This window comes from Pongo pygmaeus, chromosome 2 (genome assembly GCF_028885625.2).
Source record: "Pongo pygmaeus isolate AG05252 chromosome 2, NHGRI_mPonPyg2-v2.0_pri, whole genome shotgun sequence".
NCBI classification, from domain to species: Eukaryota; Metazoa; Chordata; class Mammalia; order Primates; family Hominidae; genus Pongo; species Pongo pygmaeus.
In genome coordinates, this window is record NC_085930.1 from 91044499 (window position 1) to 91060622 (window position 16124).

Below are 16124 nucleotides of genomic sequence, written 5' to 3' on the forward strand. Positions count from 1 at the left end.
TTTAATGCAGGTTTCAATCCAAGGCAAAGTCAGAGAACATCTCTGGATTATGCAGTAAAGATTTATCCATTAGATAAATTTGCCAGGAAAAAATTTATCATAGAAAAAATATTTATGAAATCCTACAGTCTCAATGCCCTTCTTAGCCAGGCTTGATTTCTGGAAAGAGGAAGCACTTCTAATATCAATTCCTACCAGCCCAGGCTGTCGACAGCAATCCCATGCCTACAAAGGTGATCCAGCAGAAGCATCTCAGGGTGTGTGAGGGCAAGTAGAGGGTAAAAGTGAATGGTAAACAAGGAAGAGTGGCTGTCTGAAAATTTGTTTTCATGTTTTCCTGTTTCTTTACAGAAACCCGGGATGGACGTGGCCGACGCCTACGTGACTTTCGTCCGCCATTCTCAGGATGTCCTGCGTGATAAGGTCAATGAGGAGATGTACATAGAAAGGTTATTTGATGTAAGTAAATGCCTTCTCCTCCTTGAAAACCAAGGAGGAGACCCTCCAAAATGTGACAAAATAAGAGACAGGAGGATAAGTCACATTTTGAGAAAATGGATTGGTTCTGATTCAGACTAAATCTTTTCCTCTCCCTCTGCCTTAGGCTCTTATCTGTCTTGTGTCTGTTCTGAACCCACTCTGGTGTGGCAGTGTCTCAGTCCCAATCTGTGTGATACGTAGGACGGCACACAGCCTCTCGGCAAGCAGGCTCATTCCTGCACGAAGCTTGCAAGGCAGCTTTCTCTAACTGGCAAAGACCTTTCTTGGTCATGGTTTTCCTCCTTGCAATCTGGCCTCACTTTAGGGAGATATTCTCATCAGGGAGGCTGAGACTAACTCCCTCTCCTGGGGGTGGCGCTTCCCTGGCACCAGCTGTGGCGTGCAGATGTGCAGTAAATGTCACATCGTTATCACTTCAAAGATAATTTCATTCCTGGAAGACTCGAAATCCTTACCCTGGGTTTTGGCAAACACTTACATTAGAGTTGCTCAGTCAGTTGCAGCTTTAAACCGTGGTGCCCCCTGCCCACCCAGCCAGCTGATAATTTACGAGAAGCAGGTGTACAAAGAATGAGTACATTGGGCTGTGGACCCAGATCAAACTTCAGAAAATGCAGATTACCAAGGGTTAATCATTTTTGAGCAATCTTATTTCCACTGGGACTGCATCTGCACAGCAAAGCAAGCCACTGAGGCAAAAAGAAAAAAAAAAAAAGGAATCTGCTTCGGTCTCAAATTGCCTGTCTCTTTTAGGCCAAAGCAGATGGGGCTACCGAATTTAGCCAGATATTTCGTCTCGGGTTTCCACCGAATTTGCCAGTGTAGACCCGGCCAGAGTGCATGGAAGCTGATGTTCTTGTCTCCCTGTAGCTCTGAGTGTGCAGCCTACTTCTGTCTTGTGAAACGTGAGCTCCTCCTGTCCAGGTTTCCATATTTTTAGTGCCAATGCGAACATTAATGTTTTGGTCTATTATGGAATCCGTGTTTCTATTTTTTTTTCTGTGATTGTGTTCAGCAATTTACATTGAGTTTGTGTGTGTGTGTATGTGTGTGTGTTTTTGTTCCACAGCTAAGTGAGCTCATTGTTGGCACCGCTTTCTGATTCTGCGGCTTCTGACTTTTATATGCTTTGTCTTCCAGCTCATTTGCTTTCCTCGTGTGTTGAAAGGCTCCTTTCCTTTTTTTTCTTTTCTTTTCCAATCATCCCCTTTCTGTGCTTGATACCCCTCTTTGCCCTGCATCACCTTTCCTCGACAAAACCCTTCTTACTTTTTAATTCCCACCCGTCCTCTCTCAGATACAAATGGAACTTATCTCTCATGTCAAATGTTTTATCACATTATATCAAGTGGCATGAATTAGAATCAAATAATCTTCCTGTGTACATCTTCTAGCATGACCCACATCCACTGAGAATGCCTCATACATGCATAAAGCTCACCAGCGGGTCCTCCTCCTTCTCTGCATGCATGCCTTATATGAAAGTACTGAGCCTAGAATGTCCGGGGCACAATCACCATCCAATAGGCATTGAAAACAGAGACAGGCAGGACCCTCGGGTCTGCAGTTAGGAGTGTGGACACTCTGCCCATCTCCATTGAATTAAATTCCAAACCACCAATATTCAAGAAGCCTGTGGGTTGTTCTTTTCAATGCCTAGGTTGCCTTTTTTTTTCCTTTGATCAGTATCTTCGGATTCTCAGTTTTATGTGGCCTGTGTGTGCGTGTGTGTATGTTACTGTGTGAGTGTGTGTGAATAACCAATAACCTTGTGTTCTCTAAAACTTAAATCTAGTACTGAATTTGATGTTTAATCTGCAGTTTAGCTTGTTACTTAATTGACAAATAATCCACCCTTGCCTCTCTTTTTTTAAAATTAGAAGTACAAGCAAGGTAGCCTTGCTGAATGCAGCAAGGCACATTATCTCTTTTGTGGCTCTTCTTAAAGGAAAGTGCAACCAAATCTTCATTTAAAAAGGAAAAGTGCAACCTTGGCTAGTACAGATGGTAAAACTGGACTTGCCTGACTGTTGAAGACCACAGGCAAAATTCAAGCCCTCCAGCCTTTAATGTAAATTAATAGTAAAAAGAAATATTACTGAGAATATTTTTTCCCAAAAGCAAGTTATAGTTAGGGACATTCAAAAATTCACAAGTACCTCCAGTCCCTTGTTGAATTCCACTGACCAGCATAAAATAGCATCAGTAACATTGTGGAAACCCCCACAATTTAGTCTGATGTTGTCCCAATTTGGTTTTCCCAACGGAGTCTTAGTTATACCCTCCTGAGTATATCTGATTGTAAAGGCTTAACTATTACAATCACTCACTGCACATCACTCCCGGCCCCATGGAAAAAAAAAATTTCAGGAGCTTATTTAGATATAACAAGTTTCTTTGCCATTTACTTTCTTACTTTCTAAATAACCTGATCTCCTAATTTACAGAATATTGGTGCTAGGCAACCTAACTGATGTAGTGCAAAAAAAGTTATTGAATCTGTCATGGATTTAAAACATTTGTCATTTTAAAAACCCAGAGCTTCTCAAAAAGCTTCATTACCATGCAGCCTTAGTAATTTAATTCAGTACTTACTGTTTTTCTATAATCTAGCAGCAAAACATCAGATTACCAACATGTTTGATTATTTTCGGCTTCTGTTTCCTCAAGCATGGTGTTTATTTCTTTGTGTACATGCTCTGCAAAACTCTTGTGTCCACCAAGCTAAACAAGGGAGTAGGAATATCAAGGCAGAAGGGTCTGTGAAAGCTGCCACTCTAAGTTTCTTGCTGCAAGTGAACTTATTCTTTAAATCCCATTCCTTAATGATAGGGGTCCTGGGGCAAGTTTCTAAACAATTGGCAGAAACCTATTGAGAAAGACTTGTTGATCTGTGAGATTTTTCTTCCAAATCGTTGCATTTTGATAAATGGCAAAAATGAATAATAGCAAATTAACATTTTGAATGAAGAAAAAAATATATATCTCCGAGATTGTTTGCTGTTTGGGGGTTGTTGATTCTGACTGTTGTGTCATTCTCTGGTTTTTAGTTCCTGCTGGCATCTGTCATTCAGAGGCATGTTCTAAGAGTTCCTGTTGTGTTTTTAACTGTGTTTCAAGTCGCAGTTTTATTTACCTGATAAGTCCTTTAAGTTGTTGCTATTTGGTATTGTTCCTGTTTTTGCCCTTCTGAGTGTGCCCTTGTAGAAAAGGCTGGATGGTTTTAGTGTGTGTTTGTATTTGAGAATATTTGGATTAATAGCTGGTCATTTAACGGTGCATTTTCTGCTTTAACTAGGCCCCTACCCAGTGCTCTCTGAGCTAGTTTTCTCTCTGCCACGTCATTGTACTTTTGGCTGGAAGTGGGTGCTTGTGGGAGATTATCGGCATAGCATTTGGGACTCTATATTTGATGTTCTGCATTTTTATCTATTTTATTACGTAACTTAAGAACAGGCTTTCCAAATTCATCTTCACCAATTTTTTTTTTTAACCAAGCATTCTCTAGGTTTATTGGAGAAATACATTTGGACATAATGTTGCCTAACTGGGTTGCTTTTGCCATTAAGATTTCTTTGTTTATTAATATAATTGATTTACCTAGTCTTTCTATAAAATACTAATGACTTTTTTGATAACGCACCTAAGAAAAAAACTAACCAATCCAAGACAAAGTGCTGATCAGAAAAGAATCGGCAAACCGTTTCCCATAATATTTCAGATGTGCAGCTGGACATTTTTTATCTGCGTTTTTGTATTTTTTCATAAAAAATGAAGTATAATTGTATATTGTTTTCAGTTGCTGCAGAATAACAGTTTATAACATTTTGAAACAAAACATTCTGAGATTTAAAGCAGGAGAATATTCCAATATACACAAAAACAATGAATTCAAATAGATTAAAGATGCTGAATTTTTAAAAAGAAGATCAGACTGCTGTGAGACTCAAGTGGAAGCTTAGCCTTCTTGAAAATTATTGCTGACATTCAAGGAAAATACAAAACATGGATATGAAATAATCTCCATATTCGTAAAGCAACAGCTACAGAGGAAAGCACAAGCTCAAGAAATAACTTGAAGACAGTGATTTACAGTTGGAGTGTCCATAAATCATGCAGATGGCTTTTCCCTCCTTCTCTAGTGATTAATTCACCATCTTTCCCAAAATAAAAACATGCTTTTTGGAATTAGAGATCAGATCATCAAGAGAAGCACCTAAGATTTCAAGGTCTAAACAAAAATTAATTTTCTTTCTTCCTTGTACTTCTTGAAGACACAGACTGAGAAGAAAATCGGGATTAAAAGAGATGTGCTTAGGGTGAATTCATCTGCTTAAACCTCACAGGCTCGGAGATGAGTGATTAAAAAGCCATCTCGAACTTGGATGGAATCCACATTGGTGGTAATGCCGCATCCGCACTGGCTTTCTTCAGGCCCCGTGTCATTGTGAACCAGGCCCAGGGAACATTTGACTGGAGATGATACACGGATTATATAGGTCAATTATACACTTAATCTGCCTTCTGGAGGATTAAGTATTTGCAGACTGACTCTGCATTTGGCTTCTCCGTGGCAGTTATCAGATCAGGAAAGGGCCTCTTACCAAACCGCCTCATAAGAACTTAATCAGGCAGTGTGGTCAGCCTCGGAAGGGGCTGCTGCTCGGTATTCTTTGCCTCGCACGGATTTTAATTTGCTGTTCCATTTTCAAATCGTGTATTTGTCCAGTTTATGTGGCAGAACAATAATTGAGTGTGACTATTTCCCTCGAAAAGAGTAATTTGAAACATGAAACCTTTGCCTATTAAAATATATTTGCTATATTTATATATGAAACCACGGATAACCTTATTTTAACAAACTTATTAAATTACTAAAGCACCATACATGTGAGCATATATCAATTAAAGTAGGAATCATCCTGCTGGAGGATGAAAGTACCAAATAATAGGCTACAAGGAGGGCATGACACTATATCTGTAAGGTATATCACCAACTGTCCAGGTAAGGGAAACCACTTCCAAAAATATGAAGTGGGGAGAGGTGCACAGGATTCACTAATACAATAAGTTGCACTTCTAAGGGGCTGATTAAAGAAAATCAAGGCATATGGCATTCTAGACACTGAGACAGTGAGTTATCTCCTCTGTAAGCAATAAGCAGACGTGAGTGCCCTGAATGGGACTTACTGTGCAGTGATCACGGGCCCTGCCTCTGGAACCTTCAGACCTGATCCTTACCAGCTGGGTGACCTTGAACAAGGCATTTAATCTCTAAGAGCCTCAGCTGATTCATCTATATAACAGGGATGATAATCGTGGAGTTATTATGAGGGTGAAATGCCATATGAATCTGCAGCGTCAAGCTCTGAGGAAGCATTGGTAAGTGTTAGCCACCGCCACCATCATCATCACTATCATCATCATCATCAAAATGGAAATGCTTTTCCCAGCCCTCTTTTTTTCCTTGTTAAGCAAAGTTTCATATTCATGTTAAGGTGCTATGAGTCTCCCCATCACTTTAAGACATTAACCCCAAGCTTGCTTAGAATTGCTTGATGTAGAGCAGCCTGGTACCTTTTTTACTTTTGGTAAAACATCTTTCTGAAACAGGCAAAATAATGATGGTCAGGAGTGGGGCTTTGAAGTAAGACAAACAGAAGGAGGAAACTTGGTTTTGCCACTTTCAAGCTTTCTAACCTGGGGTCAATTATTTCACTTCCCTAAGCCTCAATTTCCCTATCTGTAAAGAAACTGGCTTCTTACAGTTTTCGTGAGGACTAAATGATACAATGAATGTAGACAGACATAGTTAAAAATTCAATGAGTCTTTTGTCATCATCATCCTTATCATCTCATAGAACTGCTTGTTCCTTCAAGTGATTTTGAAATAACCTAGCTCTACCCCTCAACAAAACTACACTGCATTGCCAAATAAATCAGAATTAACCTTCGGAACTTCAGGGCTTTGGGGGGTGAGGGCAGAGAGAGGGAGGGAGTAATTAATACCTTTTACTATTAAGATGCAGTATATGTATATCGTAGACATTTAGAAAATATAGTTAACCAAAAAATAAGAAGATTAAAATGTTGTGTTCCCAGCACCCACAGATTATTATCGGTGGGTTTTTTTTTATCTTTTTCTATATAATTATATATATATATATATATATATATATATAAAATGTACTTTTTTTCTAAAATGAGTAAGCAAAAAAATTGCTTTTTAAAGTTAATGATCACTATTTCCCATGCCAGTAAATGTTCCTCTAATACACTGTATTCAAAATTCCCCACTTGTCCCCAAAATATTCTTTACAGCTGGTTTGTGCAAACCAGGATTTGATGCAGGGCAAGGTTGTGATGCCCCTTAAGTTTATTTTGAACCAGCACTGGCCCTTTTTTCATGATCTTGACTTGTTATAGGGACTGCCGTGCCAATTGTTCTGCAGACTGGAGGAGTTTATTACTATCTAAACATAGAACTGATTTGCTGAGAAAAAAAAAAAAAATCAAGCTGAATTCAACCAAGTAGTTCTTTTAAACATAATTAGTAACTTAGCAGAATTCAACCAGGGTTTTTTTTTTAAGCTGTTCTCTGTATGTAAGGAAAACTTCTGAAGCTAGTTTAAACAGAAAAGATTGAGGGGGGGCTAAACTGTAAGAAACTCACAGAGGCCAGAGTACAAGGTGGCCATATGAAGACGTACAGAGATTTTATCTACTGGAATAAGGCACAGCTATCTAAGCTGGGTGGGTAAATCAGAGGGTCACAGTCCAGCATTTCTTGTGTCACTGTAACTGCTTTGAAGTCTTAGACTGGTGACTCTGACACACACATACCCATACTATTGGGAAGGGTCCTTTGTTAATTCTACTGGGATTTTCCCCAAGGTTATCAATCTGAAATTAAGCCCTCCAAATCAGTCCGAAGCTGAGCTTTTCCATACTCTTTAGGTCAAATTTTAATTGAACTGTGACCTCATCTCTATCCTCAATTATGAAGCTAAAGAGCATGTCTGCCAGGCTACTAGGACATCCCTTAGAGTCTGTGAGATTACGTGTATTGAAACCAGAAAGCTAATCCAAATGAACTGGGAAAGGCAGTTACAGGAAGAAGAGACAGTTGATTCTTTCACCTATTTTTGAGCCCCAAAGTAAACTCTGGCAGTTAAGTCATACCCTAGGCCATGCATTACAGCTGTAGAGTGTCATTTCCCAAAAAGAATACAGAAACTGTAGACAAGTTGGGGGGAAATGAGAAACCCATCACTCACCTTGATTGGTAACATTACCTACTAAATATTGTTACATAATGGGTATCTATATATATGAGATATATATTTTAAAATAGGGTGTGTGTGTATGTGTATGTTTGTGTATAAGATATATACCTTATTAGGGAGTTAAGTTTCCTTGGCGGAGGAAAACCATGTATTCAGTCCCAATCTAAGCTCTGTTTGGATTCCTGGAAGTGAACCTCAGGATACTTCCAAGCTAAAATTGAAAAACAATCCAAGTTCCTTTTTATGACTTATGCCCTCCAGTGTCACTCGAATTCCCAGTGTCTTCATGCTTTCTCTAACTCCCACCATCCAAATCTGCTTTTAGCAGATTTGATAATTCCTCTTCTATTAGGATGAGAGGAGATGAACAGAGTGTTTTGGTGCTTTTCTGATGCCCTATTGCAGTGAATGGTATTCAAATGTCAATCCCCTCTTCCCCATGGGCTTCACAATAACAAGCAAATGATAACAATTAATTCCTTTGCTTTTGGAGTCTTAGGTATAGAAACACATTTCCATTCCACATGGACTTGGGAATGCTTCACTCCATGCCTGGTTAATTTGAGCTTTCAGCAATCCTGCATACGAAAAAGATAAGGGGCATTAACACATTTGGATTAATCATGTTAAATGGGTTATTACTATCCAAAAGAAACTGAGGGGTTTTTTGTTGGTATTCTCACAGATTTACATTTCTGTAACATATCTTCAAGTAGTTTTCTAATCTAGCTGTTTCCTTCCAAAGCCATTCATAGAAATAGATCTCTCTTACTTTCAGGCAAACCTTACATAAAGCCAGTCTTGAATTTTCTCTGGAGCTTGTAGGCAATGAAGAGTTTTGCTAAGTGTCTTTATCAGAACAGCTTTCTGTGTTCCAGAAGACATTTGGTGAAGACAGTTAATTTGTTTTCCTTTCCAGAGGAGAATGTTCCATTAATCATTCTAAGAAGCCAAGCTGATTGCTCTGTTACATTAAGGTCACAGTATTCTTGTTAACATGACCCACACAATACTTCTGTGTCTTAGAACAAGTTTTTTTTTTTTTTCTTACGGCAGACTTATGGCATGGAAGCAGTAAGCGACAGACTCAAACACAGTACACATGTGCAAGTACGCGTGTGCACACACACACACACGCACATACACACACAAACACACAGAGTAGCCAAAGCACATTTTGTGGAACAAATATTATCACATTGCATTGCAGGAGACGAGCTGCGCTAAATCCTCAAATACTTCTCATTTATCAAACAAGTAACTATTTCTCTCCCTGCTGGGCTCCAGATAGGCTATCAAAAGATTTCACGATCAATACCTAGATACACAGTTACTGCTCTAATTATTTTAATGAATGAATTTAAATTTTGCATAGGTTCTTGTTATTCAAAATGTGATCCACAGGCCCTCGGCATCAGCATCATCTGGAAGTTTGTAAGAGATATATAGTCTCAGCCCTAACCCCAGACCAAATGAATCAGAATCTGCATTTTAACAAGTGTCTCTTTGATTCAAGTGCACATAAAAGTTTGACAAATAGTGGGCAAGATCTATTACTTCAAACTTATTTGCCCCAACTCACAATAAGAAACAAATTTTACATCGCAACCCAGTGTGTGTGTACACACACACGAAACAGAAGTTTATAAAACAATATTTATGTGATGCAGTCTGATATTTCCTGTTTTTTCTTTCAAAAATTTCAGTGGTAACAGATAAAATGATTCTACTACACACAAATAAGGTTACAATCCTCAGTTTCAAAAATACTTCTAAAGCAAAGTTTCTCGTCCTTGGCACCATTAACATTTCGAGTCAGATAATTCTTTGTTGTAGAGTGCTAGTCTGTGTATTAAAGGATGTTGAGCAGTATCCCTGGTTTCTACTCTAGATACCAGTAGCAGCCACTGTCCTTTTCAAAATGAAGAAAATGTCTCCAGATATGGCCAAATTTCCCCTGGGGGGCAAAATCATCCCCATTTGAGAACCACTGATCTGCACAAACTAGAAAAGAGGTTACCACTAAATGTGTACAGGTAGCCCTTCCTCTCTGGATGTAATACAGCCCCCTGCCACTGCCATCATCACACAAAAACGTGATGAGTATGATGTAGCAACAACAAAGTCAAGCTTAGGAATTGTTAAAATGATTACTCAAGAAGTCCATGTGTCCATCTGGGAGTTAGCTTGGGAGCCTGTGCCAGTCTCTGAAGGAGATTATGTTTGGAGGACTCCATGCAATGATGGGAAAAGCTTGTTAGACATCCAGGACCCTCTTCTCCCCTGACTGTATCCAGAATAGTCCCACTTGGAGCCAAAGGAAGGAACTGGAACAGCACGTTAGATCAGCAATACAGCTTCCCACTATGGCCTCCCTTGATTACTTCTCTTTCCTTTCCTTTTTATAATTCCACCCGGACCTCGATTTAAAAAAAAAAAAAAAAAAAAAAAAGTCTTGCTTCCACCAGGTGGCTGCAAGTTATTTTTGTGTGTCCAAAAACCTGAAAAGAAGGCTCAACTTAAATACTTCATTCATTCCAAATTCCCAATTCAGAAGAGAACAGTTAACAGCCTCCTGTTCTTCTGTTAAACTCCTGCTGAGTTGACTAAAAATCCAGTTAATAGAGTCTAGTGATTTGCCTCCAGTGTGAATATTCCTGTATCAAAAGGCTTACAATGATAGTGTCACTTGCCATATTGGGCTGCCTTGACTGCCTTTGGCAGAATTTTCCATTCTGACCATCCCTGGACTAAAGCCAGTTATAGCAACAAAGCTCCAGGTCTTGCCCAGGATGGGAGTATTATTAATTACCAGATCTGTATGCCAACCAAGGTATAAAGCCCCACTCATTATTTGTGTAGAGAAAAAGATTTTTTTTTAGAAAAGAACAAATAATATGTAAAGTAAGCAAAGTTAAATGCATGAGTTGCTTTCTAGTGAAATTTCTTTAAAATCATCTTTTAAGGGAGAGAAATATCACCCCCTTTTGTTCAGAAAATTCATTCTTTGGCTGAGGAAATCATCCTGTTATAGAGAAAAGACTCAGTTATTAGGTGTTTCATTAGTTTGGGGAACTCTGAGTTAGTGCTTCTACCGGGAGGTGATTTTTGTTCCACAGAGGACTTTTAACCATGTCTGGAGACATTCCTGGTTGCTACAACTCAGGGGTTGGGGGCATGTTACTGGCATCTAGCAAGCAGAGGCCAGTGCTGAACCTCCTGTAGTGCACAGGACAGCCCCTACAGTAAAGGATGATCCAGCTCAAACTAGCAATAGTGTAGAGAGATTTAAAAACCATGCTCTAGATGATACTTCCACCGACACAAATCATTTGTGTTTAGTGAATGGATTATTTGAGTTTAAATCATGAGCATGATCTGTGGGACTCCAGTGACTGTCTCTAAAGGATATTCTACCTGGTAGATATTTCAGAAACTCGTCTCAGAAATCCTTTTGACAAGCTTCATCCAAAAACATCTTTTTAGGAGCTAAAAAGTAAAAAGCAATTATTAACACCTAATTTTGTCAACTTGAACTTAACACTCACCCATGTATAGTTCCCATGGAGCATTAATGCTTCAACAAAAACTCAGATCTTGTCAGTTCAATGAGTCACTACAGCCTCCTTCTACTGAAAGGTGCTCTGTCAGCTTTTCTTTTTTTTTGATACGGAGTCTCGCTCTGCCGCCCAGGCTGGAGTGTAGTGGCGCAATCTCTGCTCACCACAAGCTCTGCCTCCCGGGTTCACACCATTCTCCTGCCTCAGCCTCCCTAGTAGCTGGGACTACAGGCGCCTGCCTCCACGCCCGGCTAATTTTTTTTTTTTTTTTTTTTTTTGTATTTTTAGTAGAGACAGGGTTTCATCGTGTTAGCCAGTATGGTCTCGATCTCCTGACCTCGTGATCTGCCCCCCTCGGCCTCCCAAAGTGCTGGGATTACAGGAATGAGCCACCATGCCCGACCGCCCTGTCAACTTTTCAAGGGACTTGTTTCTTTATATCAAGCAGATGTTAGGAGCATAGGCTTTGCAGTCAGACATTTCTAAGTTTAATTCCTGGGTCTGCCACTTACTAGCTGTGTGACATCAGGTAAGCTACTTTACCCTCTCCAAGACTCAATTTTCTTTTCTGTAAAAAAACGTGGATAAAAACAGTAGGTAGCTTTTTGAATTAGGAGGACTAAATGAGGCGATGCCTCTAAAGCACAAACCACAGTGCATGGCACATAGAAATGACTCCATGAATATCTCTTCTTATTGTTGCCATCATCAGTAGTGGTAGTGGTGTAAAAAACCAACACACGGCCGGGTGAGGTGGCTCACGCCTGTAATTCCAGCGCTTTGGGAGGCCAAGGTGGGTGGATCACGAGATCAGGAGATTGAGACCATCCTGGCCAACATGGTGAAACCTCATCTCTACTAAAAATTTAAAAATTAGCTGAGCATGGCAGTGCGTGCCTGTAATCCCAGCTACTCCAGAGGCTGAAGCAGGAGAATCGCTTGAACCTGGGAGGTGGAGGTTGCAGTGAGCCGAGATCGTGCCACTGTACTCCAGCCTGGCGACAGAGCTAGACTCTATCTAAAAAAATAAATAAATAAAAAACAATACACACCCCACACCCTTTCCTAATACTAAGGTAGGCTTTGCAGCAGAGAGAAAAGTAGCGATACGTTCCACACCAACAGGGATCTTTACCAGTGATGAAATGATCAGAAAACATGATAGCAAGTCGCAGAGAGCTCAGTTGTGCCGCAGTATCGCTAAAGGAAATCTTTCTTAGACTAAAGTAATATCCCAGTGAGATGGAAGCCTCAAAGAAGGTGCCCCAGGAGGCAGGACTGGGCTTAATCTACACATGTCCAGGATTTGGGGAGGCGAAAGAGGCAGGAGTCTATGCTTAGGCACTAAGCAAGGAGACGTTATTGCTTCCTTTGGGCGTGTCCGTGACTTACCAACACTGTGTCTTCATTAGCCTTAACAGGGCTTCTCCTTGGAAATATTCTTTCAGAAATTACACTACTCACTTTTAAACAAAGGATGGCTTCAACCCGGTTATGATGACTCCAATCTAGGCATGTAGGTATCTGCTTTGTAGGCATTCGCTGCTCGAGAACCTTGAGGGCTAAATTCTTTTTATATATGTGTAATTTTGTCTTTTAATGTTTGCTTCTTAACCAGGGGTGTGCATCAGAACTACATACATACTTTTTTATTTTAAAAATGTACTCATTCCAGTTGTACATTACATATTCTGATCCAGTAGATCTAAGGTAGGGATTAGACATCTGTTTTTAAAATAAGTTCCAAGAGTTTAATCTGGTCAAGGACCACTAATTTAGAGCAGTGGTTCTCCATTGTGGGTGATTTTGTCCCCTACAGCACATTTGGAAATGTCTGGAGACATTTTTGACTGGTGGCGGGAGGGTGCTACTGGCATCTAATGAATGGATAGGCAGTGAACATCCTACCATGAACAAGACAGCCCCCCTATAACAAATAATTATCTGCAAAAATGTCAATAGTGCTGAGGTGGCTGAACCCTGATTTTAAGGATAAAAGATACTGAAATACATGTTTATTTCTGTTAATACCCTTCCTACTTTGTATCCTACAAGACTTCATAACTTTATTTATTCTCTAGCAACACTGTGGAGAGATGGGAAGAGATAGTATTATTTTCATTTTAAGACAGGAAACCTGAGGTCCAAAATAAACTTGCCCAGATCCTCAGGGCCCTTTGTTCTGAAACTATGGTATTTTCATCCCCACCTCTGAGAGCACTGTTATTGTCTACCTAATTCACCACTAGTGTCCGGCATATGTAAGCCTTCAATAACCATTTGTTAAATAGGTATTGATGACTTCCTAGCCCTGATAGTATCTTGTGTACTTTGTCAAGTATATTTTCAGTTTCCAATTCTAACTCAAAAACATGAATTAAGTCCTTAAAGAATCTCACTGTGGATTTTTGCAACTGTCAGTTGATTTTTTGCAAGCCTTGAAAATATAGTATTCTGGTTCATGTAATGGGGAATGAATCGCTTTGGCCCATTTGATTTTTTGGTGAATTTGAAGATTCATCGGAAAACCATTTCTGTTTCGACAACTTTTGAAACAATTTTGTAAATGTTTTAGTTCTGTTTTCCACCTTATTGAGCATCTGAAGCCAAGTCTAATTCTCTGGGTCAAGACACTTTAGGACTCTTGCTTCACACTACTTAACCCCAAATGTCACTATCCAGTCTCAAAGATGTTAAAAGAGTGAATTATCAGCTCAGGCGCGGTGGCTCATGCCTATAATACCAGCACTTTGGGAGGCTGAGGCAGGCAAATCACAAGGTCAGGAGATCGAGACCATCCTGGCTAACACAGTAAAACCCCATCTCTACTAAAAATACAAAAAATTGGCCAGGCGTGATGGCACACACCTGTAGTCCCAACTACTCGGGAGGCTGAGGCAGGAGAATCACTTGAACCTGGGAGGCGGAGGTTGCAGTGGGCTGAGATCGTGCTACTGCACTCCAACCTGGGCGACAGAGCGAGACTCTGTCTCAAAAAAAAAAAAAAAAAAAAAAAAAGGTGGATTATCCAGAATTGCACTGCGAGTAAGTTCCCTGACTCTGGATACAGTGCTCTTTCTGCCATACTCTGTGCCTCTAGAAGATGGGGCTACAGTGTTTGTCAGCCCAAAGCACATTCTGAAAGCTGCTCTTTTGATACAAATCCCAAAGAGGGCTTTTAGGGGGAGAAAAAAAGGCAGCATTCTCCTAAGAGGAAAACAGGAGGAAAGATTCCAATTAATTGAAGTTTCTAATAAATGGCTGTTTAATAATAACAGTTATAACTTTTTTTAGAGGTTTTTAAATGTATATTTTCCTGACTGTACATTAGAGATAATAGCACCATCTTGTTAAATGTGTTATTTCTTTTAAATCCTCTTAGCAGCCCTAGGATATAGGAACCTTCGTGATCTCCGTGTTACAGGTACTGAGGCCAATGAGAGCCAATATTCACTGGGCACTATGTACCAGGTACTGTTCTAGGCACTTAAGTGTAATAATGCATGTAATTTTCATGATCTCCTTGTGAGGTAGGTTTTTATAGATGAAAAAGTTGGTTTACTGAGTGGCAAACTGACTTCACCAAATTCAGAGGCCTGGAAAATAGTCAGTCCTAGATCCAACCTCTTTCTTTCTGACCACAAGAGTAGCCACGTAACTATAATATCTTAGGCAAAAACTTTACACTATTCAAATCTGTGCTTCCTACCCCTAAAAGCCCCCACTATACCGAGTGCTTTGTGTCCCAAATTCATCCACTGGGGTTCTTACTGTAATCACTATTTCCCTCATGGCATCACCGCAGGATATAAGACAGAAATTGTGATTGTATGACCCTCTAGCTAGAAAGTGGCTTATTAGTCACAGCTTGTCCGCTAACAATGATGGGCGTTGCATAGCTAATCAGAGAGACCCCTTAATGAAAATTCAACCCCATTAGGGCAGGTCTTTTCGTGAATGTGGGGACATTGTCACTGGACTCAAGCTCTGTGAATACCAGCAGACCCGGGTCCTAAAATGATCCCAGAAAGCACTTCTGTAACCCACTTCAGGGTGAAACCCCATCCTCAGCTGAAAGAGACTACAGTGCAGTAGGCAATCTTGCATACCATATATGCTTCAAAATCCACTTCTACCTAGGCCTAACTAAGGGGTAGGTCTCAGCTTTCAGTCTATCTCTCCCTCTGTGTTCTAAGATCTTTTATCCCATAAGAATAAAGTTTTGTGGTTTATTTGGGGGGTAAAATGATGGTAACACAATACCATTACATCCCAGACAGTTGATAAATGGTTTAGGGTAGCAGCTTAAGCTCCTTAAGCAAAGCTTGACACAGTCGTATTATTAAACAACAATGCTCAAGATTTTCCGATGAGGTACTGTTGACTCTTTTAACCTACCTACATAGCTAAGTTTTCAATGGCACTATGAGGTTTCACAGATTAGCAATACTTTATGGAGAGGGGAGGTGAGTAATCGACAATTATAGAATAACATGGTTATACAATCTGTGCATAATACAAATGGAGTTGCAACTAAATCATTATGTGGTCATTATCCAATAATGCCTAAGATGTCAGCAATGTGAAAATTTGTGATCAGGTATCACCAAAGTCCTTTCTTGATTTATTTCTAACCAAAGCTTATACTAAACAATGTGACAAGGTGATGAAAGAGAAAAAAAGTAAGGAAGGAAAAGAAAAGAGGAAAGAAAGAAAAGAAAGAGAAAGGAAGGAAGAAAGGAGAAAAGAAAGAAAGGGAGTTGTTTTTTCTCCTGAA

General features: G+C 39.8%; 1 protein-coding gene across 8 annotated transcripts in view; it reads left to right on the top strand.

Annotated features, from left to right (window-relative positions):
* CADPS (calcium dependent secretion activator) overlaps nt 1-16124 on the top strand; it is a 472988-nt gene that overhangs the window by 432857 nt on the left and 24007 nt on the right. For all 8 annotated transcript variants that reach the window (XM_054482477.2, XM_054482473.2, XM_063661889.1 and 5 more), the window contains one exon: nt 352-459. In XM_054482477.2, coding sequence (XP_054338452.1) covers nt 352-459 — 108 coding nt within the window. The remainder of the gene's footprint in view (nt 1-351; nt 460-16124) is intronic.